Source organism: Chiloscyllium punctatum, chromosome 18 (genome assembly GCF_047496795.1).
Source record: "Chiloscyllium punctatum isolate Juve2018m chromosome 18, sChiPun1.3, whole genome shotgun sequence".
Classification (NCBI taxonomy): domain Eukaryota; kingdom Metazoa; phylum Chordata; class Chondrichthyes; order Orectolobiformes; family Hemiscylliidae; genus Chiloscyllium; species Chiloscyllium punctatum.
Window position 1 is genome coordinate 100,515,151 of NC_092756.1, and position 27,598 is coordinate 100,542,748.

Sequence of the window (27,598 nt, forward strand, 5' to 3'; positions counted from 1 at the left end):
TGAGACAAGGTGGGGGGAGGGGAAATGAGGAAACTGGAGAAATCAGAGTTCATCCCTTGTGGTTGGAGGGTTCCCAGGTGGAAGATGAGGCGCTCTTCCTCCAACCGTCATGTTGCCATGGTCTGGCGAGGGAGGAGTCCAAGGGCCTGCATGTCCTTGGTGGAGTGGGAGGGGGAGTTGAAGTGTTGAGCCACGGGGTGGTTGGGTTGGTTGGTTGGTCCAGGTGTCCCAGAAACGTTCCGCAAGTAGACGGCCTGTCTCCCCAATATAGAGGAGGCCACATCGGGTGCAGCGAATGGGCAGGACTAGCAGCTTCACGTTCCAGGATACAAACGCTACAGGAAGGATAGAAAGGGAGGCAAGAAAGGAGGAGGAGTGGCATTTTTGATAAGGGATAACATTACAGCTGTGCTGAGGGAGGATATTACTGGAAATACATCCAGGGAAGTTTTTTTTTAAGATTACTTACAGTGTGGAAATGGCCCTTCGGCCCAACAATTCCACACTGACCCGCCGAAGTGCAACCCACCCAGACCCATTTCCCTACATTTACCCCTTCACTGAACACTACGGGCAATTTAGCATGGCCAATTCACCTAACCTGCACATTTTTGGGACTGTCGGAAGAAACCCACGCAGACACGGGCAGAATGCGCAAACGGGAATTGAACCTGGGTCTCTGGCGTTGTGAGGCAGCAGTGTCAACCACTGTGCCGCCCATATGTGGGTGGAACTGAGAAATAAGAAAGGGATGATCACCTTATTGGGATTGTATTATAGACCCCCCCCCCCCCCCCCCCAATAGTCAGAGGGAAATTGAGAAACAAACTTGTAAGGAGATCTCAGGTATCTGTAAGAATGATAGGGTAGTTATGGTAGGGGATTTTAACTTTCCAAACATCAACTGGGACTGCCATAGTGTTAAAGGTTTAGATGGAGAGGAATTTGTTAAGTGTGTACAAGACAATTTTCTGATTCAGTATGTGGATGTACCTACTAGAGAAGGTGCAAAACTTGACCTAATCTTGGGAGATAAGGCAGGGCATGTGACAGAGGTGTCAGTGGGGGAGCACTTTGGGGCCAGCGACTATTATTGTATTCGTTTTAAAATAGTGATGGAAAAGGATAGACCAGATCTAAAAGTTGAAATTCTAAATTGGAGAATGGCCAATTTTGACGGTATTAGGTAAGAACTTTCAAAAGCTGATTGGAGGCAGATGTTCGCAGGTAAAGGGACGGCTGGAAAATGGGAAGCCTTCAGAAATGAGATAACAAGAATCCAGAGAAAGTATATTTCTGTCAGGGTGAAAGGGAAGGCTGGTAACGAAAGGGAATGCAGGATGACTAAAGAAATTGAGGGTTTGGTTAAGGAAAAGAAGGAAGCATATGTCAGGTATAAACAGGGTAGATCGGGTGAATCCTTAGAAGAGTATAAAGAAAGTAGGAGTATACTTAAGAGGGAAATCAGGAGGGCAAAACGGGGACATGAGATAGCTTTGGCAAATACAATTAAGGAGAATCCAAAGGGATTTTACAAATATATTAAGGACAAAGGGGTAACTAGGACAGAATAGGGCCCCTCAAAGATGAAAGGAGAAAGAGAATCGACGTTTCGGGCAAACCCTTCTGCAGTCCTCATTTTCTCCTCCCTCAAAGATCAGCAAGGCAGCCTTTGTGTGGAGCCACAGAAAATGAGGGAGGTACTAAATGCATATTTTGCATCAGTATTTACTGTGGAAAAGGATATGGAAGATATAGACTGTAGGGAAATAGATGGTGACATCTCGCAAAATGTCCAGATTACAGAGGAGGAAGTGCTGGATGCCTTGATCAGGTGTACCTGAGAACTCTGTGGGAAGCTAGAGAAGTGATTGCTGGGCCTCTTGCTGAGATATTTGTATCATCGACAGTCACAGGTGAGATGCTGGAAGACTGGAGGTTGCCAAATGTGGTGCCACTGTTTAAGAAGGGCGGTAAAGACAAGCCAGGGAACTATAGACCAGTGAGCCTGACCTCGGTGGTGGGCAAGTTGTTGGAGGGAATCCTGAGGGACAGGATGTACATGTATTTGGAAAGGCAAGGACTGATTTGGGATAGTCAACATGGCCTTGTGCATGGGAAATCATGTCTCTCAAACTTGATTGAGTTTTTTGAAGAAGTAACAAAGAAGATTGATGAGGGGAGAGCAGTAAATGTGATCTATATGGACTTCAGTAAGGCGTTCGACAAGGTTCCCCATGGGAGACCGATTAGCAAGGTTAAATCTCATGAAATACAGGGAGAACTAGCCATTTGGATACAGAACTGGCTCAAAGGTAGAAGACAGAGGGTGGTGGTGGAGGGTTGTTTTTCAGACTGGAGGCCTGTGACCAGTGGAGTGCCACAAGGATCGGTGCTGGGCCCTCTACATTTTGTCATTTACATAAATGATTTGGATGTGAGCATAAGAGGTACAGTTAGTAAGTTTGCAGATGACACCAAAATTGGAGGTGTAGTGGACAGCGAACAGGGTTACCTCAGATTACAACAGGATCTTGACCAGATAGGCCAAAGGGCTGAGAAGTGGCAGATGGAGTTTAATTTAGATAAATGCGAGGTGCTGCATTTTGGGAAAGCAAATCTTAGCAGGACTTAATACACTTAATAGTAAGGTCCTAGGGAGTGTTGCTGAACAAAGAGACTTTGGAGTGTAGGTTCATAGCTCCTTGAAAGTGGAGTCGCTGGTAGATAGGATAGTGAAGGAGGCATTTGGTATGCTTTCCTTTATTGGTCAGAGTATTGAGTACAGGAGTTGGGAGGTCATGTTGCGGCTGTGCAGGACATTGGTTAGGCCACTGTTGGAATATTACGTGCAATTCTGGTCTCCTTCCTATCGGAAAGGTGTTGTGTAACTTGAAAGGGTTCAGAAGAGATTTACAAGGATGTTGCCAGAGTTGGAGGATCTGAGCTACAGAGAGAGGCTAGGGCTGTTTTCCCTAGAGTGTCGGAGGCTATAGGTGACCTTATAGAGGTTTACAAAATTATGAGGGGCATAGATTGGATAAATAGACAAAGTCTTTTCCCTGGGGTCAGGGAGTCCAGAACTAGAGGGCATAGGTTTAGGGTGAGAGGGGAAAGATATAAAAAGAGACCTAAGGGGCAACTTTTTCACACAGAGAATGGTACGTGTATGGAATGAGCTGCTAGAGGATGTGGAGGAGGCTGGTACAATTGCAACATTTAAGAGGCATTTGGATGGGTATATGACTAGGAAGGGTTTGGAGGGATATGGGCCAGGTGCTGGCAGGTGGGACTAGATTGAGTTGGGATATCTGGTCGGCATGGACAGGTTGGACCGAAGGGTCTGTTTCCGTACTGTACATCTCTATGGCTCTAATTCTGCACAGTAGAGTGCTGCAGTCTTTTCCATTTAAATATTCAGTTTCTCTATTTTCCCTGTCAAAGCATACAACCTCATATTTCCCACATGATATTAAATCTGCCAAGTATTTTTTCCTGCTCACTTAATCAGTCTATATCACTTTGCAGACTCCTTGCATCATCCTCAATTCTCCCCTTCCCACCTTATTTGTGCATTATCCACAAATTTGGCTATAATATAATCACTTCCCTTATCAATGTCATTAAACACATTATAAATAATTGTGGCCACAGTACTGATCCTGGTGGTATCCCACCAATTACAGGTTGCCATCCTAAAAATGCCTCTCTGTTAGTTAGCCAATCTTCTATCCTTGCTAATATTCTTCTCCAACACCACAGGTTCCTCTCATACGAAAGTAGGCGAACATATGGTACCTTACCAAAAGAGCTTCTGGAAATTCAGACATTTCATTAAATGCATCCCCTTTATCTATCTTGTTTGTTACTTCTCATTCTAATAAGGTTGGCAGGCATGATTTCCCATTCATCACGACATGCTGACTCCACTTGATTACAGTTTGCCTTTCTAAATGCTTTGCTCTTGTATCTTTTTTAATCCACTCCCTAACATTTTTCCAAAAGCAGATGTTAAGTTATCTGGCCTGTAGTTAGTCTTTTGTCTCCTTCCCTTTTTGAGGAAGGATGTTTCATTGACAATTTTCCAATCCTACAACACTTGCCCAGAATCTAAGCATTCTTAGAAAATTACTACAAATGCATCCACTATGTCTGTAGCTATGTCCATTAATATTCTAGGATACATCCCATCAGGTCCAGGGGACCTATCCATAAGATGATTAATATTGGCCTTCAGAACCCATTTTACTTTCCTTAATACTTTTATTAGAGTGATGGTTATTGTATTTATTTTCTCTCTCCCTATTGTCCCTTGATTATTGAATATTTTCTTAAAGACTGATACACATTATTTCTTCAACTCCTTAGCCATTTCCTGACTTCCACTATTTCTCCATACACATTCTCCAATGGACTCGTGCTCACTTTGGCCTCTCTTTTCCCTTTTCATATTTGTAAAAAGTTAAAAATCACACAACACCAGGTTATAGACCAACAGGTTTAATTGGAAGCACTAGCTTTCAGAGCACTGCTCCTTCCACCTCATGAAGGAACAGCGCTCTGAAAGCTAATGCTTCCAATTAAACCTGTTGGACTATAACCTGGTGTTATGTGATTTTAACTTTGTATACCCCAGTCCAACATCAGCATCTCCCAATCACATATGTAAAGAATCTTTTGCTTTCCTCCTTGATATTTCTTGCAAGTTTACACTGTAATCTTATTTTCTCCCCCTCTATTCCGTTTTGGTCATTTTTTTTGGTTTTTAGGACTTTCTACTGGTTTACAATTAAGCTTTGCTACAGTTTTCTTTCCATTTCAAGGGATAATCAGCCACGAATAGCTAAGGAAATAAAGGAGGTATCGTACTGAAAGCCAATGCATAAAGTGGCAAAGATTAGTGGGAAACTAGAGGACTGGGAATTTTTAACGGTCAACAGAAAGCCACAAAAAAAGCTACAAATAAAGGTAAGGTAGAGTATAAGGAAACTAGCTCAGAATATAAAAACAAGTATCAAATGTTTCTACAAATACATAAAACGGAAGTGGTCCTTTAGAGCACAAGAAGGGGGGGGTTTAATGATAGGAAATGAGGAAATGGCCAAGGCATTGACAGGTACTTTGTATGGGTCTTCACAGTGAATGACACAAATAACACGGCAATAATTGGTGACAAGGAGGCTATCGCAGTTGAGGACCAAGAAATGATCATTATCACTAAACAGATAGTGTTGGGCAAGCTAATGGGGCTAAAGGCAGACAAGTTTCCTGGCCCTGATGGAATGCATCCCAGGATACTAAAAGGGATGGTGCAGAGAAATAGTAAATACACTCATGCTAATTTCCCAAAATTTGCTGGAATCTGGAACAGTTCCAGTAGATCGGAAAACAGCAAGTGTGACGCCACTGTTTAAAAAAGGAGATAGACAAAAGGCAGGTAACTGTAGGCCTATTAGTTTAAATTCTGTAGTGGGGAAATTGCTTGAATCTATCAAGAAACAGTGAGACATCTGGATAGAAACTGTCTTAGCAGACAGACGCAGCAGGGGTTCATGAAAGGCAAGTCATGTTTAGCTAATTTAGTGGAATTCTTTGAGAACATTACGAGCATGGTAGACAATGGGGAAATGATGGATGTGGGTGCATCTGGATTTCCAGAAGGCATTCAACAAGGTGGCGCACAAAAGGCTGCTGCATAAGATAAAGGCACACAGCGTTATGGATTATGTATTAGCATGGATAAAAGATCGGTTAACTAACAGAAAGGAAAGAGTGGGGATAAATGGGTACTTTTCTGGTTGGCACTAATGGTGTATCTCAAGGATCAGTGTTGGGATTGCAATTGTTTATAATTTCCATCGATAATTTGGAGTCGGGGACCAAGTGTGGTGTCTCAAAGTCTGCAGAGGACACTGAAAATCGGCAGAGGGATACAGACAGCTTAAGTGAGTGGGCAAGGGCCTGGCAGATGGAGTACAATGTTGGTAAATGTGAGGTCATCCATTTTGGTCAGGATAACAGCAAAATGGACTATTATTTAAATGGTGAAAAATTGCAGCATGCTGCTGTGCAGAGGGACCTTCGTGTCCTTGTGCATCATTCACAAAAAGTTGGCTTGCAGGAAATAAAGGGGGCAAATGGAATTTTGTCCTTTATTGCTAGAGGGGTGAAGTTCAAAAACAGGGAAGTTACACTGCAGCTGTATAGGGTGCTGGTAAGGCCACTCCTTAAGTATAGTCTCCTTGCTTGCTAAAGGAAGTACTAGCATTGGAGAGGGTGCAGAGGAAGTACACTAGGTCGATTCCAGAGTTGAGGGGCTTGGCTTATGAGGAGAGGTTGAGTAGACTGGGACCATATGCATTGGAACTTAGAATAATGAGGGAGGAAATCTTAAAGAAACGTATAAATTTATAAGTGAATGGGTAAGATAGAAGCAGGGAGGTGTTTGTCCCCTAGCAGGTGAAATTAGAACTCGAAGGCAGAGCCTTAAAATAAGATGGAACATATTTAGGATTGAGTTGAGGAGGAATTTGTTTACCCAAAGGGTTGTGAATCTGTGGAATTCCCTGCCCAGCGAAGCAGTTGAGGTTACCCCATTGAATGTTTTTAAGGCAAAGATTGATAGATTTTTGAACAGTAAAGGAATTAAGGGATATGATCAGCAGGTGAGTAAGTGGAGGGAGCTGAGTCCACAGAAAGAGCTGAGTCCACAGAAAAAGCAATCATTAAATCCTCCTTTCTCACTGGTATATATTTTAATTGCAAGCCATGAACTATTTTCTTAACTGTCTGCATTATTCCTCAAACAGCATTGCTGCTCAACTTCTTTCCTCGTCCATTCCAGCTAGCTCTGCCCTCATTCCCATGTAATTACCTCATTTAAGTTTAGCACAGTCATTCCTGACTCCAGTTTCTCACACTCAAACACAATGCTAAATTCTACCATGTTCTGGTCACTTTTTTTTAAGGGATCACTTATCACACATAATAAATTACATATCACTAGATCCAAAATAGTCTGATCCCTGGTTGAATCTACAACAAACAGTACAGTGGCTCAGTGGTTAGCACTGCAGCCTCACAGTGCCAGGGACACGGGTTTGATTCCAGCCTTGGGCAACTGTGTGTGGAGTTTGCACATTTGTCTAGTGTCTGCCTGGGTTTCCTCCGGTTGCTCTGGTTTCTTCCCACAATCCAAAAGATGTGCAGGTCAGATGGATTGGCCATAGTGTTAGGTGCATTAGTCAGAGGAAAATGAGTCTGGGTGGGTTACTCATTGGAGGGTCGGTGTGGACTTGTTGAGCCAATTGGCCTGTTTCCACACTGTACGGATTCTAATCTTTAGGGTGGCATTGTGGCTCAGTGGTTAGCACTGCTGCCTCACAGTGCCAGGAACTTGGGTTGGATTCCCACCTCGAGCAACTGTCTGTATGGGGTCTACATATTCTCCCTGTGTCTGTATGTGTTTCCTCTGGGTGCGCCGGTTTCCTCCCACAATCTAACCATGTGCAGGTCAGGTGAACTGGCCATGCTAAATTGCCTGTAGTGTTAGGTGCATTAGTCAGGGGAAAGATAGGGTAGAGGAATGGGTCTGGGTGGGTTACTCTTCGGATGGTCGGTGTGGACATTTTGGGCCGAAGGGCCTATTTCCATATTGTAGGGAATCTAATCTAATATTATTCTGGGAAATTGTCCCAAATACACTCTATGAATTCTTCCCTGTGACATCTCTACCAATTTGACTTTCCTTCTTCACCTTGTTATTTCTTATCTCCACCAATACTGATTCTGCATCTTAAATTCCAAGATCATTTCTTGTTATCATACTTGTTCCATCCAATACTAAACTAGCCCAACACACTTTCCTTCCAGTCAATCCTTCCAAAACGTCTCACAACTATAAATATTTAGTTTAGAGTTTTGAGCTCCTTGTAACCAAGTTTCGATAGTTGCTGAATGATCATACTTTTTAAACATGTTTTTGTGCTATTAATTCATTTATTTTATTCCAAATACTGTACTGCATGCATTTAATTAACGAGTCATTTACCATTTTCTCTCTTTTGACCCCATTTTTCTGTTTTTGTACATCTGTCCTCTTTGGATAAAAAATAACTGCTTATTTATATTCTATTCAGAAAGCTATTGATTCTATATGTTTTTCTTAAAAGAGACAGCTGAGATATACCCTGCCAACATACAAGAATTTATGTACATGCATCCCCAAGTCTGTGTTCCTGCTCCCCTCTTAAAATTGCACACTCAAGTTATATTGCCTCTCCTCATTCTTCCCACCAAGATGAATCACTTCACACTTCTCTGTGCTCAAATTCACCCACCATGTGGCTCCCCATTTCACCAGTCTCTACCTTCCCAAAGTCTCCTGGTTCACTTCACAAATATAGTCTAAGTGGAATGCTTCGAAATGATGCCCCATACTCAAAAACATTTAAAAAATGCCATTAACAGAAAGCATCTCAAACTCGGCAACTTCAGGACTGAATCTCCATTGGATTTTGGAACTCCTCGATTCAGTAAATAGCAGACAAACAAAACCAAATGACATGAATGCTAATGGCCATGTTTCTGGTAGTATTAATTCACTTTTCAAACATTGGATTTATTAACACTTCCATTTTTCTACAATGTCTCTGCATGAGTACAATCTGTTTACAATTAGTAAAGATCAAACTGAAATATTAAAAATGAAAACCATTTGAACAATACTATTTGATAATGCTATGTGATCTGACTGACTTGGAATAGGTGGCAAGGTGGCAACTTCATGAAACTTGAAGGTGTTAAGCCAAGCCTGTAGACTTCCAATTGGATGGCCTTATGGTGGGCGGCATGGTGGCACAGTGGTTAGCACTGCTGCCTCACAGCGCCTGAGACCTGGGTTCAATTCCCGCCTCAGGCGACTGACTGTGTGGAGTTTGCACGTTCTCCCCATGTCTGCGTGGGTTTCCTCCGGGTGCTCCGGTTTCCTCCCACAGTCCAAAGATGTGCAGGCCAGGTGAATTGGCCATGCTAAGTTGCCCATAGTGTTAGGTAAGGGGTAAATGTAGATGTAGGGGTATGGGTGGGTTTCGCTTCGGCGGGGCGGTGTGGACTTGTTGGGCCGAAGGGCCTGTTTCCACACTGTAAGTAATCTAAATCTAAATCTAAATCTAAATCTAAATCTAAAATCTTAGTAGCTATAAAGCTCAAACCTGTAGCAAAAATAGACATATGCCTTGATCCCAATTTCAATACACAGGTAAATAGTCTAGCTAACCAGATTCCAAAGTCTTTTGTTCTTCCTGAGTGAGTTTAACATTCTTAGTCACTTCAGTGACTTCATTCAAATCCTCATCATTGTTTTACCAGATCTGGTTGAGATTGTTGACAATCAGTTGTCTTCACTCATAAGGTAAGGGAGGCAGAATTGCAGGCTCGGCTGGATTTAAAATATGGCTAGGGAGTGAAGGGTGGGGATTGGGGGGGGGACACAGCTTCATTGCTGCAAGGAAAATAAAAATCAGAAGTTCAATTCAATGAATAGGGGACACATCGAAGAGAACAATTCCTTTAGAATATACACTGAAGTGTAGCTTTCTCTTCAATGCAGATAACTATTCACCACACTGACACAGCAGCACGCCCTCCCCACACGCAATAAGTAACTTCCTTCACTCATTCAAAATTTGCACAGGGCCGGTTCAGAAAGAATGAGGTTTGCAATCACAGCTGGTTTTCAAATCACTGGATTTGAGGTAGTGTATTTGTACAAATAAAAAGTGATCCCAACATTAACTCTGGACATACTTTGTTGCACTCTGGAAGGAAACTGTTTAACAGCATAAATTCTGTGGCTGAATATCCTGCATTTGAGGGATATCACAGGCATCAGCACACCCAATGTGACATGGGTTAGTCTCATCCTGGGAGAGCCACTTTCACAAACATGGTCTCTCCCGTCACCCTGTCTTTCACTCCTTTGTCAATTTTATATCAACGCAGCCCCTGCCTGTTTAATGCTATGAGTTTCAATTTTGTTAACACATTATGCGGCACTTTGCTATGACTTGAAAAAAATCTACAGGAAGCTTCAGGTATTATGGGAAACTGGCCTGCACAACCTTCAGCTTCTTTAAGGATTTTTTTTCTTAAATTATCCAGGTTTTCTGTTTACAATCACAACCCGTAACCCTTACTAATAGAATCACAGAATCCCTACAGAATAGAAGTAGGCCATTCAGCCCACTGAGGCCACAGTGACCCTCCTAGACCCACCCCCTTATCCTATCCCAGTAACCCTGCATTTCTCATAGCTAATTCACCTAGCATGCACATCCCTGGACTGTGGGAGGAAACCAGAGCACCTGGAAGGAACTCCATGCAGACGTGGTGAGAATGTGCAGACCCCACAGAGTCAGCCACCTGACTTTAAAAGTCCTTTAAGACGTCTTTAAAGTCCATCCCTTATAGTGGCTTTTATCATTTCATTTAATGTCTCTTTTACGGCTTGACATCACACTTTGCCTTATAATACTCCTTTTAACAAACTACACAGACTAGAGGTTTGAAGTTAAATCATCTGGTCTCTGTGGATTGGCAGTTGGGCATAAAATTCAATTACCAGTACTAATCATTATCCAGTGAGAACCCTGGAAAGCGTGCAGCTGAGAACACAGAGCTATCATGGCTGTTGCACTCAGGCTAGCAAGAGTTAAAATTTTGGGAGATATTCTTTGCAGGGGGTGAGGACGAAAACCATGACAATGTTCAAACGTTTTGAATTACGATGGAAGAGTCAAGAATACTGGAGGGATGTGCTACACTGACTGGAAAGTTGTCCTTTCTTTGGCTTTACTTATAAAGTATATGTTAAATAATCTTAAAGCTTATTAACTGAGTCATATTCTTCCTTCCAACATGTTGATGATTTGATTATTAAATTCACATCCAAATATTCAGGCACGTAATTAACAATGCAGTGGTTGTATCACTATCATTGGACTGAAAAACCCACACTCCAGTCCTACCTGCTCTGGAGGTATGTAACCACATCTCTGAACAGGCTGATTAGAAAAATAGGTTAAATGAAAAAAATAACAATGCAGTTTTGCAAGTCCAGTGCCACCTTCACCACTGCCCTTGTTCTCCTGAAGGCTATTGTGTTTCCAACTTACCTTACTGAATTCTAGTGAAAATCCAATTTGCTGTGGGCAGATAATGTTTTTTGTTAAATGATCTCATCAATGTTATTTTAAGATCCAGTTGAGAGTAATCTGGCCACAGGAAATAAGTTGTTGATGGTCTATGTAAGAGATATTTAACCCCCCACTCTCCCACAAAGTTCTTGAAAATACAATAAAGTATTATTTGGTGGCAGTAATAAAAACTTTGGGTAGTTTCAGGATTAGTATTTGAGTGGTCATGAAGCCAGCATGCTATTTACATAATTTTATACAGCCTCAGCTAACAGGCACATAGTCTGTTACAAGGACAGGTTAACTGTCTTGCTCAGAAAACCAAAACTGAAACAACATTAATTATTTTCTGTGATTTTATTATAGAAACCTGCTCAGTAACTTGGCAGTTTCCCCATTTGCTATGGGGATCTCTGCCTTTTAATGTACCTCATAAATTGGCTGAGATTTGCATCACAATACTCCCTGGTTTAATCCACTCAAGATCATGGTAGATAAAGCTTGTTTCATGGCTGCTTATCGAGTTTAGAATGGACAAAGCTGCTTTAGCTGGGATTGTGCAAATCAGATCAGTAACCAGCTTTCTGACATTATGTAACTACTTCCTGACATACATGCCTTTGCTTCACCATAAATCTTGAATTTGTAATTGTACTTTTTCAGTACGTGAAATACTAACATATTACAATTTAATATATGCCAAATGGCACATATATTAGCTGTTTCTCACAAAGACTAGTGTCTGAAGTGCAATTGTGGTAGTTTGTGCACACTCATTCAGAGTTCTAAGGGCTTCCGACATGTTGATTGAGGAGTGGTGAGTATTAGAGGGAGTGAACGCCCTTAATTCAACAGAAGATATAAATAAATATGCCACTTGTCTTACTGGTTACAGCACCATAGCCTAGAATTTACAATAGTCCAGTGACAATAAAAATATAACTCCTCAAAAATAGAGTGTCAAGTGCTCAGAGTGCTTCAACATACATCTTTTCACGAGTGCTTGCCAGCTGCCTCTGGTGTACAATGAACAAGGTAATGTAACATTTTAGTTTCCATTACACAGTCTCACAACATGGAAACAGAGCCTTTGCTTCAACTAGACTATGCCAACCATGTTGCCTAACAACTTGGAAATATCTTTATCCAGTTATCTGTTTAGTTGTCAAGTGATTTCTGACATGCTCATAAATAGGATAGAATTCAGTCATTTTACCTCCAGCTTCTCCCTTTCACTCGTACAACAATTTTAATTCTTCACTATGATGCAACCTGCCGTTTTAATTTGCAGATATATGGTGCTTACTGGAGATTGGAATCGCCAAGTGGCTTATTTAATTGAAAATTTTCCTTGAACTTGTGTACTAATAATTTACTCAAGATTACGTAAGAGCAAAAATACTTTCTAGCTATCTGCTGCCAACAAGTGAAAATTATGGAACCAACAGCATTACGATTTCAGTCAGTTGTGCCTTCAGCCATCAACCATCTTAACTCTGGAATTCCATCCAAAAACTTCCCACCTCACCCTTTCTTTAAAAGGCAACTATTTTAATGCAGATTATGGCAGCTCTCTTAACACTTCCTTTGACTTAGTGACAATGTTTGTCTGATTATATTTCTGAAAATATTTTTGTACATTAAAAGGTACCTTATAAATGCAAGCTGTTGTTGTACATAAGCCTATCTTTACAACTTGGTCTGTTTGGAGTATTTTGAACTGGATTGAAGCACTTGTGGTTAGGAACATTTAAAATGATAAGCTAAGAACTTTCTACGTACAGGAAGGATGTTTTTGATGACTGGGTCACAGAATAAGGATAATGGATAGCCATGATCATATCAATTGGCAGAGCAGGCTTGAAAGGCCTAGTGGCCTACTCCTACTCCTACATTCTGTTTCTATTAAATGCTCTTGTTGACATTGTCAGTTTGATTTGGATAGAGACAGAGACAAAAAGCATGGAAACAGCCTCTTCAGCCCAACGTGTCCTTGCGGACCAGGTTTCCTAAACTGAACTAGTTCTATTTGCCTGCATTTGGCCCATATCCCCCAAACATACTTGTCCAAATGTCTTTTAAATGTTGTAATTATATTCACTTCTATCACTTCCTTTGGCAGCTCATTTCATTTACGCACCACTGTGTCGAAAAAGTTGCTCCTCAGAGCCCTTTTAAAATCTCTTCCCTCTCATCTTAAATCTATGCACTCTAGTTTTTAACTCCCTGCCCTGGGGAGAGAAAATCTTGGCTATTCAACTTTCTATGCCCTTGTGACTTTATAAATCTCTATAAGGTCACTCACTGCTCAGCCTCTTACCCTTCAGGGGAAAAAAAAAGTCCCACCCTTTCCCAGTTTCTTCTTATAACTCAACCCTTCCAGTTTCAGGAACATCCTTGCAAATCTTTTTTGCAGCCTTACCAGTATAACAACATCCTTCCTATAACAGGACATCCAGAATTTTACACAATACTGCAAATGTGGCCTTACCAATGTCTCGTACAGCTGTAACATAATGTCACAATTCTGATAGTAAATGATCTGACTGATGAAGGAAAGCATGCCAAACACCTTCTTCGCCACCCTGTCTACCTGTGACACCACTTTCAAGGAACTATACATCTGCACCCCTAGGGCTGTGTCAGAAAACTCCCCAGGGCCCTACCATTTACTGTGTAAGTTCTACCCTAGTTTGTCTTAAATAAGATGTTGCAATTTTTGAAATCTAAATTAAAATTCACCTGCCATTCCTTGACTCACAGGCCAATTGATCAAGATCCCATTGCACTCTTAGGTAACTTTGTTCACTGTCCACTATAATATTAATTTTGGTGTCATCTGTAAACTTACTAACCATGCCTCCTATATTCTCATAGATGGTTGCACATTAGAGTCAGAGGCTCAACACAAACTTTTATTCCAGGAGTTATCTCACCTATATTAACAGTGTAGAATAGAACAAATGGGAAGAGGAGTTAGCCATTCAGCCCCTCATGCCTGTTCAACCATTCAAGATAATCACTGTAATTTAGTTTATTTGCCTTGGTTCCCTCAATACCTTTACCAAATAAATATCAATCAACAGGAAGCCTATATCATACGCTATAGTTTACTCACACATTAAAACAAGGCCATATATTGTTAAATCAATGGCTCAACATTGAACAGCACACGGTATTATAAGACCAAGAGGATTCCCCAAAACCTTAATAAATATTCTCCTCTCAACCAGCCAATCTGATTCAAAAGAGATTGACTGGCTATTTTCCTCTGATGTTTGAGGTCTTGCACTCAAATATCTGTACATTAGCCACCACAAATAGAAGTGCACACTGTACCTAACATGCTTTACATTAGAGTTGATAAAAAGTGGAACTGGAAAGGCACAGCAGGCCAGGCAGCATTGGAGGAGCAGGAGAGTCAACTTTTCAGGTCAGGACACTTCAGGATTTACATCAGATTCAGAAACTCAAGACAGGAGCATATAAATTAAAGCTTTATCTTACAGCTTACTATGAATATTTTTGCCATGTGCACTTTGTTAGGAGCTGTATGTATATCATGCAATTTGTTTTAGTTTGTCAATTCTCATTATTCAGTTACCTATTTGCACACTGCTATTACAATCGGCATGTATACCAATTCGCAATAATTGTATACAATTTCATTCACAATTTATAAGTATTATACACCAAATACTATTCAAATTACTCATCTGTTCGAGTGAAGACGAATTTTTCCTTCCATCTGAGGGAGACGGCAATTAGGAACTGAACACATCCTACTGGCATTAGTCTGCATTACAAGCCAGCCAACTGAGCTAACCAATCCCCAAAATTAGCTTCCCACACAGAACCATGTTCCAGCTTTTTCCCATAACTATGATTTAACTCAATCTTGCAACATTAGCATTCTTTCAAGAGGGCTAGAATACAAAAGCAGAGCTGTATTACTGAGGCTGTATAAAACACTGGTTAGTCCATATTTGGGATATTCAGAGCAATTCTGGGTCCCATTATCCAAGAAAGGATGGCATCGCAAGGGTACAGGGGAGGATTACAAGAATGGCTTCAGGCTGAACAGCTTACTAAATGAGGTGTGATTTAGGGCTTTGGGTCTGTTCACAAAGTTTAGAAAGATGACGGGGAAATCTCATTCAAACCTACAGAACACTGAGAGGCCTGGATAGAATAGCTGTGGAGAAGATGTTTCCTCTAGCACCAGAAACTAGGACCCGAGCACATAGCCTCAGAGTGAAAGAACTATTCTTTAGAACCGGGCTGAGGAGGAATTTCTTCAGCCAGAGGATGGTTAATATGTGGAACTCATTGGCACAGAAGGCCATGGAAGTCATGTCATTTAATCTTTCTACACAGAGACAGATGGTCCCCTTACTAAGTGAGAACCTAAGGAGTAAAGGGAGAAGGCAGGAGAATGGGGTTGAATCAAGTGGCGGATCAGACTTGATGGATATAATTACCTAATTCTGCTGCTATATCTTATGGCCTTACCGACTTCTTGAAAATGTTTTACGTTTTGGCCTCAATAGCTTTCTGCGGCAGAAATTTCACACTCACCACTCTCAGGGTGAAGAAATTTCTCCTCATCGGAGTCCTAATTGGTCTACCCAATATCCTTAAATACAATCACCAAAGAGTTTTGGATTCAGATTCAAACTGCTTCATTGCTAACTGAATAATGATTTAATTGGAATTGCTCAGTTAAACAAAAGATGATTATTTTCAATTTATATTACAGTATAGTGATAATTTGCAAATGTCATTCTCATCTTTTCTCCCCCCCATATTATCACTCACCTGCACCCTTCAATATTTACACTAATTTTTTCCAATCTATGCTATCTTGAAATGACCTCTTACATCCCATCCTCCATAAACTTAAGATCATCCAAACTCTGGTGCCTTTACCCTTAATGCGCTAAATCTAATTGATCCACCACCTTTGTGCTTATTGATTGGCTCCAAGGACATCAAAACCAAGTTTTCACCTCCTTCCACCAAGTAACTTCATCCATTATTCCAAAAACTTTTGTCCCTCTAACCATTTTTTAAAACATCCCAAACTATCTTAGCAAAACCATTGGTAAAAATCCCTGAAACCATGCAGACCATACGGTCTAATATTCACTGCATATAAAAGTCATTCCCTCTCCACTCCTTCATGACAAGTTAGTGAATCATTCCAATATCTGAACCTTTGGTTGGGTTTCAATTTATACCTCATAACTCTTGGCATCTTGGAAGTTTTCCACATTAAAAGTTCCTATACACTGTAAATGTAACTTGTTTTGTTACATCCATTTTCACTAAACCTATGGGTTTGCAATAAAAAACCGTGAACTCCCTTGGATTTAATAAGCCAATGAGCAGAGTTTCAAAGGTCGCAGCCAAGATCTCCCTGAAATCTGAAGAAATGTCCTCTCCCTAGAATGAAGGTGTTATCTCAGTAAAACAGGACTATATTTATTCACATACAGCATCACTTGGACCATTTTATTCAAATAACCTGCCTATTAAACAATACATTTTGAAATAGTAATAGCTAGTCTAACGTAGTATTATAAGAAAATTTAACTCCTATAGGGGAGGCTCTCCACAATATTTGAAATGGTCCCAGCTGATTTATGCTGAGCTTAAGTCACATCCTCATGTCGGCCTTGGTGCATTTTTTTTGGGAGTTCATGATGGGGGGAAATGTGGGGGATGGATGTTAGGGGGAGACCAGGGGTTTGTGGGAGGGGGTGAGAACAGGGGTCCATGGGAGGGGGTGAGATGGGGGACGTGGGGGACACGGTGGGGGCGAGGGGAGGGCAACGTGGGGGGCACGTGTGGGGGGGGGGGGGAGATGAGATGCGAGGGGGAGAACGGGCGGGTGTGGGGGGGGGGGGGGGGAAGTGTGCAGGGGACGGGGGGGTGTGGGGGGAGAGACGAGGGGGGTGTGTGTGGGGGGGGAGACGAGGGGGGCGTGTGGGGGGCGGAGATGAGATGGGGCGTGTGGGGGGGGAGACGAGATGGGGTGTGTGGGGGGGAACGGAGGGGAGTGGGGGGCGACGAGGGGGGTGTGTGTGTGGGGGCGCGACGAGGGGGGTGTGTGTGGGGGGGGGGGCGACGAGGGGGGTGTGTGTGTGGGGGGCGACGAGGGGGGTGTGTGTGTGGGGGGGCGACGAGGGGGGGGTGTGTGTGGGGGGGCGACGAGGGGGGTGTGTGTGGGGGGGCGACGAGGGGGGGGTGTGTGTGGGGGGGCGACGAGGGGGGGGTGTGTGTGGGGGGGCGACGAGGGGGGGGGTGTGTGTGGGGGGGCGACGAGGGGGGGGTGTGTGTGGGGGGGCGACGAGGGGGGGTGTGTGTGGGGGGGCGACGAGGGGGGTGTGTGTGGGGGGGCGAGGAGGGGGGTGTGTGAGGGGAGGAACGAGGGGGGGTGTGTGGGCGGGGAACGAGGGGGGGTGTGTGGGCGGGGAACGAGGGGGGGTGTGTGGGGGGGGACGAGGGGGGGTGTGTGGGGGGGTGTGTGGGGGGGGACGAGGGGGGTGTGTGGGGGGGACGAGGGGCGGTGTGTGGGGGGACGAGGGGAGGTGTGTGGGGGGGGAGACGAGGGAGGGTGTGGGGGATGTGGGGGGATGTGGGGGGATGTGGGGGGGAATGGGGATGTGGGGGGACAGGGGACGAGGGGATGTGGGGGGGGACAGGGGAATGGGGATGTGGGGGGGGACAGGGGACGAGGGGGATGTGGGGGGGAACAGGGGACGGGGGGATGTGGGGGGGGGGCGACGAGGGGGGGGTGTGTGTGGGGGGGCGACGAGGGGGGGTGTGTGTGGGGGGGCGACGAGGGGGGGTGTGTGTGGGGGGGCGACGAGGGGGGTGTGTGTGGGGGGGCGAGGAGGGGGGTGTGTGAGGGGAGGGACGAGGGGGGGGTGTGGGGGAGACGGGGAGGGGGGTGTGGGGGAGACGAGGGGGGGGGGTGTGGGGGAGACGAGGGGGGGGTGTGGGGGAGACGAGGGGGGGTGTGGGAGACGGGGGGGACAAGGGGGAGTGTGGGGGATGATGGGGGTGTGGGGGATGATGGGGGTGTGTGGGAGGGAAGGGGGGGTGGGGGGGGACGAGGGGTATGTGGGCGGGGATGGGGGTGGGGGCGGACGAGGGGGGTGTGTGGGGGGGGAACTAGGGGCTATGGGGGGGACGAGGGGGTGTGGTTGTGGGGTACGGGGAGTTGTGGGGGTGGGGTCTGTGGATGAGAGTGGGTATGGGGGGGGGGGGTGGTCTGTGTTATGTGCCCCCCCCCCCCCCCTGTCCTTACCTGAGCCGCGGCCTCGCTGCTCATCCCGTTCTCCCCCGGGTTCAGGTTCGGTTCCAGCCGCTGTCTCTTGGCCTCAGCCGCCGCCGGGTCTCCGGACTCGTCCCGCTTCAGCCCCCGGAGCATCCGCTCGGCGCCGGGGCCCGGGCCGGGACCAGGTCCTGGACCGAAGCCGCTGGTAGCCCCCGCCTCCGCCGCCATGGTGCGGGCCGTGTGAGGGGGAGCAGAGCGCGGGCAGGGAGCGGGCGGGGAGGCAGGGAGCTGGGAGCCAGGGGAACAGTGTACTCCGAGTCCCGGGCAGAGGCGGCTCCGGCTCCGAGACCGTGCCCGAGGCCCGCGCTCAGGCTCACCGCCGCCGCCGCCGCCAAAACCGGGAAAAGCTTTGAACCGGGAGCGGAAAACAATCTTTAAAAAAAACACCCGGATCGGCCGCGCGCGACACACACACTCTCCCCGTCCCCGTCCCCGTCCACGCGCGCCCGACTCCGACACACGCGGGAGCGCGCTCGGGAATGTTCGGGAAAGATCGGAATCAGGCGGGAACTGCGCGGCCGCTCGGCCCCAAAACCCCGCTCCAGCCCGGCCCCGCGGAGACCCCCCCCCCCTCCCCAGCCGGAACCGGGGTCAGGGGGCTTCACCCTGGGGTCAAGAGGCTTCATTCCAGGGTCAGGGGGCTTCACCCTGGGGTCATGAGGCTTCATTCCAGGGTCAGGGGGCTCGACCCTGGGGTCAAGAGGCTTCATTCCAGGGTCAGGGGGCTTCACCCTGGGGTCATGAGGCTTCATTCCAGGGTCAGGGGGCTCGACCCTGGGGTCAAGAGGCTTCATTCCAGGGTCAGGGGGCTTCACCCTGGGGTCAAGAGGCTTCATTCCAGGGTCAGGGGGCTTCACCCTGGGGTCATGAGGCTTCATTCCAGGGTCAGGGGGCTCGACCCTGGGGTCAAGAGGCTTCATTCCAGGGTCAGGGGGCTTCACCCTGGGGTCAAGAGGCTTCATTCCAGGGTCAGGGGGCTTTACCCAAAGGTAAGAGGGCTTCGCCCCAAGAAGAGGGGGGCTTTACCCTGAGGTCAAGAGGCTTCACTCCAGGGTCAGAGGGCTGTACCCCAGGGGAGTTCGTTTTGTTCATTCATGGAAACTGAGCATCGCTGACTGGTTCAATATTTGTTGCTAACCTGTGATTCCTCGAAAGGTCTTTCACCTTAAACCACAGGGTAGGAGGTTCAGGATTTTGACCCAGCAACATTGAAGAAGTAATATATTTTTCAGGGTGGTATGCATCTTGGAGGGAACCTGTGTGTTCTCACATATCTCCCGCCTTGTACTTCCAGACTGTAGTTGTCATGGATTTGGAAGGTACTGTCAAAGGAACCTAAGTTGCTACAGAACATCTTATAAATGGTGCACACTGCCGACACTATGGATTGGTGAAGGGACTAAATGTGGATGTATTGCCAATAAAGTTGAGGATAGGTTGAGAGTGCTAGGCCTTTTCTCATTGGAACGGCGAAGGATGAGGGGTGACTTGATAGAGGTTTATAAGATGATCAGGGGAATATATAGAGTCAGAGACTTTTTCCCCGGGTACAACAGAGGGTTACAAGGGGACATAAATTTAAGGTGAAGGCTGGAAAGTATAGGGGAGATGTCAGGGGTAGGTTCTTTACCCAGAGAGTGGTGGGGGCATGGAATGCGCTGCCTGTGGGAGTGGCAGAGTCAGAATCATTGGTGACCTTTAAGCGGCAATTGGATAGGTACATGGATAGGTGCTTAAGCTAGGACAAGTGTTCGGCACAACATCGTGGGCCGAAGGGCCTGTTCTGTGCTGTATTGTTCTATGTTCTAAAGTAGATTGCTTTGTTCTGGATGGTGTCAAGCTTCTCGAGTGTTTGTTGGAGCTGCACACATCCAGACAAATGGGCAGGCTATTCTATCACACTCCTGACTTGTGCCATGTAGATGGTGGACAAGATATAAGGAGTCAGGGGGTAAGTCACTATAGAATTCCCAGCCTCTGACCTGCTGCAGTAAACACAGTGTTTATGTGGCTGGTCTAGGTGAAAGTGACGCTGTAGATTAGAGTCAAGAGTACGGTGATGGAAAAGCGCAGCAGATCAGGCAGCATCCAAGGAGCAGAAGAGTTGACGTTTCGGGCAAAAGCCCTTCATCAGAAATGAGGCTGAGAGCCGAGGGTTTGTTAAGATAAATGGGAGGGGAGTGTGGCTGGAGGGAAGGTAGCTGATAGTGTGATCTGTAGATGGAAGTGGGTGATAAGTTGGAGAGGAAGGTGGAGCTGATAGGTTGGAGAGGAAGATGGAGCGGATAGGTAGGACAGGTCATGAGGATGGTGCTGAGCTGGAAGGTTGGAACTGGGATAAGGTGGGTGAGGGGAAATGAGGAAACTGGTGAAATCCATTTTGATGCCATGGGATTGGAGTGTCTAGAGATGGAAGATGAGATGTTCTTCCTCAAGGCGTTGGGTGGTAAGGGAGTGGCGATGGAGGAGGCCCAGGACTTGCATGTCCTCGGCAGAATGGGAGGGGGAGTTGAAGTGTTCAGCCACAGGGTGGTGAGGTCTGTTGAAACAAGTGTCCCAAAGATATTCTCTGAAGCGCTTTGCGAGTAGGCATAATGTCTCCCCAATCCGCATCGGGACCAACGGATACAATAAATGACGTGTAGAACTGTAGGTGAAACTTTGATGAATGTGGAAGGCTCCTTTGGGGCCTTGGACAGAGGTAAGGGTGGAGGTGTGGGCACAGGTTTTGCAACTCCTGCAGTGGTGGGGGGGGGGGGGGGGGAGATGCCAGGGTGGGGCGGGTGGGTTATTGGGGGGCATGGACCTGACATGGGAGTCACGAAAGGAATGGTCTTTACAGAAAGTGGATAGGGGTGGGGAGGGAAATATATCTCTGATGATGGAGTCCATTTGAAAGTGGCAGAAATGACGGAGGACGATGCAATGTATACGGAGAATGGTGGGGTGGAAGGTGAGGACCAGGGCGGTTCTGTCCTCATTGCTTTGGGGGGGGGGGGGGGTTCAAGGGCAGAAGTGCAGAAAGTGGATGAGATGCACTGGAGGGCACCATCAACCACTTGAGAGGGTAATTTGCAGTCTTTAAAGGAGGCAGCCATGTGGTGTGTTCTGTGATGGAATTGGTCCTCCTGGGAGCAGATGCGGTGGAGGCGGAGGAATTGGGAATAAGGGATAGCGTTTTTACAGGAGGCAGGGTGAGAGTCGGTCGGTTTGTAGAAGATGTCAGTGTTGAGTCGGTTACCGTTGATGGAGATGGAGAGGTTCAGGAAGGGGAGGGAGTTATCTGAGATGGTCCAGGTGTAGTTAAGGTCAGGGTGGAATGTGTTGGTGAAGTTGATGAACTGTTCAACCTCCTTGTGGGAGCACGAGGTGGCACCGGTAGTCATCAATGTAACGGAGGAAAAGGTGGGCAGTGGTGCTGGTGCTGGACTAACTGTGGAAGTTGGACTGTTCCACAGAACCAACAGAGACAGGCAGAGCTGGGGCCCATGGCTTTCCCTTTCATCTGGAGGAGGTGTGAGGATTCAAAGGAGAAATTATTGAGGGTGAGGACCAGTTCAGCCAAACGAATGAGAGTGTCAGTAGGAGGGTACTGGTCAGGACATCAGGAGAGGAAGAAATGGAGGGCTTGAAGGCCCTGGTCATGGCACATGGAGGTATATAGTGACGGATGTTCATGGTGAAGATGAGGCATTGGGGGGAGGGAAACAAAAGTCTTGGAGGAGGTGGAAGGCGTGGACAGTCTCCTGAATGCATGTGTGGAGTTCCCAGATCGGCAGTATAGGATCATATCAAGGTATGTGCAGAGGAGTTGGGTGGAGCAGGAATAGGCAGAAATGATGCGTTGGCTGGGGTAGTCAAGCTTGTGGATCTTGGATAGGAGGTAGAACCGGGCGGTGTGGGGCTCCTGGACTCTGAGGTTGGAGGCTGTGGGTGGGAGATCCCCTGAGGTGATGAGGTTGTGTTTGGTCTGGGAGATGGTGGTTTTGGTGATGGGAGGTGAGGTCGTGGTTGAGGTGGCAGGAGGAAGAGTTGGCGCCAGGCTTCAGCGGTGTAGAGGTCAGTGCGCCAAACTCCCACTGGTCTACCACTCTATAGCTGGTCTAGTTAACTTGTCAAATTAGATGAAAACTGGCATCTGAGAAGATAACTCACTCCCTGTAGCCTCATCTTTTGCACTTGTTTGTTTACTTTACTTTAGAATCCCTACAGTATGGAAACAGGCCATTTGGCCCAACAAGTCTACACTGATCCTGCAAAGAATATCCCACCCAGACCCATTCCCACACCCTATTACTTTACACTGAACTGGACCACCTGGAGGAAATCCATGCAGACACAGGGAGAATGTGCAAACTTCACTGTTTAGCTCCCTTACCATCCAAAAATGGGAATATTTGGAGCCACCTCCTGTTCCTCATCCTGTTTTTGTTAATTGTTTAATTGTTCCCACCTATACAGGACTGCAGAGTTTAAATCTGTTCCATTGGCTGTGAGATCACTCAGCTCTGCCTATCACACGTGCTGCTCCCACTGTTTGAAATGAAATAGTTCCCGCGGGAGCCTGTGCCCCACAACCTGAGCCGCCTCCGGAATTTTAATTTTGTCCCTTTCAGGGATATAAAAAGGAAGGCCCTGTATCGACTGCTGCTGCACACCGTCCACCTCTTCTCCCTCATCCACCGTCCGGACACGCCTTGGCGTGCCCATTTGCCACCGGGCGGCGGGGATCCCCAGTGGAGGGCTCTCTACGCGGGAGTCCTCCCCCTTTCTCTCGGGGATCTGGGGTGGAGGGTGCTGCACGCAGCAGTCCCCTGCAACCGCAGATTGCGGTGGTTCACGGACTCCCAGCCCAACTGCTTGTTCTGTGGCGCTGTGGAGTCCGTGGACCATGTATATATTGGGTGTGGGCGTTTGCACTCCCTTTTTGATTTTCTTAAAAACCTTCTCCTCTATTTCTGGCTGCACTTCAGTCCCACGCTCCTGATCTTCGGGCACCCGGTACGGAGGAGGGAGGGCAGGTCCGAAGACCTCCTCGTGGGTCTGCTCCTGGGCCTGGCCAAACTGGCCATCAACAGGTCCAGGCAGCGGGCCGTGGAGGGGGTCGTTAGGGCCGACTGCCTGCCCCTCTTCCGCGGTTACGTTAGAGCCCGGGTGTCCTTGGAGAAGGAGCACGCGGTGTCCACCAACACCCTGGAGTCGTTCAGGGAGAGGTGGGCGCCGCAGGGAGTGGAGTGTATTATTTCCCCGTCCAACTCTATTTTGATTTAGTCCCTACCCTCCCCTTCACTGTTTTGATCACACAGCATTGCCCTGTGGTTTGAAGGGCAGTGCTTGTCACTGGCCACTCAGGTGTTTTTCATATCTTCCTGGTGGTGGAAATTGAATAAAGATTTGTGCACTTTGTGTCTTTCACTGTGTCTCACATCTACACACACACACACCATGGGTGCTGGGGAAAAAAATAAGCACTACCGCACTTAGGCGGTAGTGTGGGGGAAAAAAAAATTTAAAAAAAAAGTAGGGGATGGAGAGCCCGGGTGTCCTTAGAGAAAAAAAAGAAAGAGAAAAAAAAATGAAATGAAGTAGTCCTACAGTAGTTGTTTCTGACACCTAATTATAGGTTTGCTTCTTTCTGCTCCTCCAGCCAGCCAGTTCCCAGCCATGACAATATGGTAGAATGGGGTCTATCCCAGACCATAAGGCTACAGATTGTGGTTGAATAATATTCTGCTACTGCTGATGGCCCACAAAACATCACAAATGCCCAGTCTTCAGTTGTCAGATGTGTTCAAAATCTATCATGTTTTGCATAGTAATACAATACAATGGAGGGTACCTCCAATATGTAATGGGACTTTGTCTCCACAAGGATTGTGAAATGGTAACTCCTCTGAATACTGTCATGGACAAATACATAGATTGGTGAGGATATGGTCTTTTTTTTTCCTTCCTGCTGATTCCCTGATGACCTGTCACAGACTTAGGCTAGCAGGTATGTCCTTTAGGACTCAGCTAATTTGATCTGTAATGGAGCTACTAAAGTCTCCCACCCAGAATCAAAATCCTGCAACTTCCTTCTCAACAGCATGGTGTGTGTTCCTACACAAGTACAGGAGCACTTCAATAATCCATCACCTTCTCCACAGCAACTACAGATGGGTAATTAATGTTGGGCTAATCAGCAACACCCACATTCCATGAACAAATAAAACAGTGATTCGTCAGTTTAATGTGTGTTTGGGGGGTGGTAGGGTTTAGTAAGCAGCAGGATGTTTCCTCATCCATGTTTTACCTGATTTCATAAAACATCATAAGGTCCAGTTATTATTGAGAACTGCCTGGACAACACCTTCATATCTAGAGACTCCAGTGGCTCTGCCCTGCTGGTGGGTCAGGACACACCCAGGGATAGTGATGCTGTGCAGGACATGGTTTGTAAGGTATCATTTGGTTACTGTCACAATGTCAGGCTGGTGCTTGATACATCTGTGAGCCAGATCTCCCAATTCTGGCACAAGACCTCATATGTTCATTAAAAAAAAACAGGGCAGTGTGTTCCACTGTCAGTTGCACCTAGACACAAGAAGTGACAGTCAGATGGTGTGTTGGTTGAATTTCTTTCTTTAGAAATGGAACTGAATAGCTTGCTCAGGCAACTCTGATAAACAGCAATTTGGACTCAAATCATTAGCTCACTCTGTCTCCATGGATGCTACCTGACCCACTGTGATTTCCAGCATTTTTTTTGTTTTCAGCCATTTAAGATGAAGAGTTAACCTTATTGCTGTGGGTCTGGTATGTATGCCAAATCAGGTAAGGACAGAAGATTTCCCTCAATGGGTTTTTAAGCAACTAAAAGACCACCAAATCACCATTAGACTAGCCTTTAATTCCAGATGTATTAATTGAATTTAAATTCTACCAGTTGCTATATGGTGGGATTTCAATTTAAACCCAGAGAACTAGCCAAATTATTAGCCCAAGAAATTACCATGACACTGATACCTCCACACCTGGGAGCTTCGGAACCTCAAATTCTTTCTCCATAGTCCTGCATTTCTTATTCTGTTATGAGTTTAAGTCTAAAAGCCCCATCCTTTCTTGTAATTTCTGTAATTATTTTTATTCACTTGCTTATTTTTGTACATTTAACATTGTAGGTTTAACATTTCCCAGATAGATAACTCTCAAGAATAAAATACCATTCCTTCGACATTAGTTACTTTACATTTTGTTTGATATTGATCAGACTGGTAGTAGTCAAATTGAAGGATTTCAGCAATCGTTACCAGATTCATAAATGCATTAATATAATCAGTAAAACAACAATCTCAGACTCCTAGCTTCCCTCACACATGAAAAAAGAAGTGAGCAAGTGTAGAACACTGTCTGAGTGTACTTTTCTAAATTGCTTGCTTTTTACAATTATCCTTTTAATATGAGACCAGGTGTGAAGTGACTCAAGTGAGGCTGTCCTGAATGTGTTCTGAATAGAGAGTACTTTGCTGTTTAAATGTCAGACTACAACAACTACTTGCATTTATACGACACCTACAGTATCATAAAATATCTGAAGGTGCTCACAAAGCATTATAAAGCAAAATTAGACATTGATTCACATCAGGAGATATATGGGGAAATAGTCAAAAGCTTGATCACGTTGTTGTTTAAGAAGTGTTTTAAAAGGAGGAAACAGTAGGGGAAGCATAAGGAGGGAATTGCAGAGTTCAGGATCCAAGCAGCTAAAGCTGTTGACAGTAAAGCAATTAAATTGTGGATGTTCAAGATGACAGAATTAGAGGGGTACAAATAACAGAATGAGTTGTGGGTTCATCCTGACAAGCCAGAATGACATTGTCAGCAAACCCTGTGAACAGAAACCACTGAAGTACTTGCTCAGTCATTTGCTCCACCCATAACAGCCATTCCCTACCAACACCCACACCCCCCAATCTTTGTCTGTGGGGGGGATAGTTTATGAGAGAGTTGGAGTTTTAATGATTGAAGATATGTCACCAGTCCGTAATTGTTTATCTGTAGCTGGAATCTATTCAGCTCTAATAAAGAATTCCTCTTACGTGCAGAAACCTAGGATTAAAAAACACGTAAATTGAGGAATTTTGCATACTTTCATTAAACAACTTTGTGACGACTTCAGGAATAGCAAGGCTTGATTTTCAGCACACTACCACAATGAGGCTTAACAAGAGTGAGGATATGGTCAGCGGGGTTTCAACCTGAGCTCTACAGAGGGTAGAATATCAGAGACTGGCCAGGAGGAGTGTTTTAAAATAGTCAAATCACGTCAGCCTCATCCTGTACAATTGTCAGCTTTCCTAAAAGCCATGGTAAATCAACAAAGGAGAACAGTCATAGCCTAGAGGCAGAATCCCAGGACAGCCAATCTACAAACACTGATACAAGGTAACATTGAGAGACAAGCAATCGCTTTTTACAGTGTCATTTCAATCACTTCATTTTTTTTTGTCTACAAATATTGAAAGCGAGAGGTTTGTAATTGGCCTTACTATCGTGTGTGTTGGCTGGCAGGGGTGACAAAGAAGAAAAAAAATCAGGTCAAAGCCCTTCTTTTCACTGACTGGGATCTTTGCCAGAAAATGCACAGGGGTGTCTGTTAAAAGAGGCACGTATGGGTTTAGCTGTGTGCTGCAGGACATGGTTGATTAACCCCCAACACAGACTGCATGCAATGTGGTAGGATTTCTTGTAGCCTTCAGAAACACAGAGGTAACGACCGAGGGTAAACTGACCAATGATTTAGAGCGGTCATGTTTAGTACAGCAGCCAATGTACTCAATCATAAAAAATAAATGTTTTACTGTGGTCTTTATGTTAAACAGTAAAATGTTCAAGAGTTCACCTCACCTCATGCCGCAAAACCTAACAACAGATTTGTTAACTCTGTATAATTCGACCTTTGTGGTATGATTTCTGTCATCCTACACAAATCAAAGGGAGCTTGGAAAATCTCCCAGGATCCACGATGACAAAACCCCACTCTCCCTCCCTCCAGCCACTTCACTTCTCTCTCTCT

The 27,598-nt window shown here is 45.5% G+C and overlaps 1 protein-coding gene across 8 annotated transcripts in view; it reads right to left on the reverse strand.

The window, feature by feature from the left end:
• The window catches only part of LOC140489423 (RNA binding protein fox-1 homolog 2-like), a 370,713-nt gene extending 351,693 nt beyond the window's left edge, over positions 1 to 19,020 (reverse strand). For 7 of the 8 annotated variants that reach the window (XR_011963127.1, XR_011963128.1, XM_072588967.1 and 4 more), the window contains exon 1: positions 18,511 to 19,020. Coding sequence is in view for 6 of the 8 variants with exons in the window: in XM_072588967.1 (XP_072445068.1) it covers positions 18,511 to 18,708 (198 nt within the window). In the remaining 2 variants the exon portion in view is untranslated. The remainder of the gene's footprint in view (positions 1 to 18,510) is intronic. The other variant, XM_072588963.1, reaches the window with a different exon arrangement.
• Between the last annotated feature and the right edge of the window lie 8,578 nt (positions 19,021 to 27,598).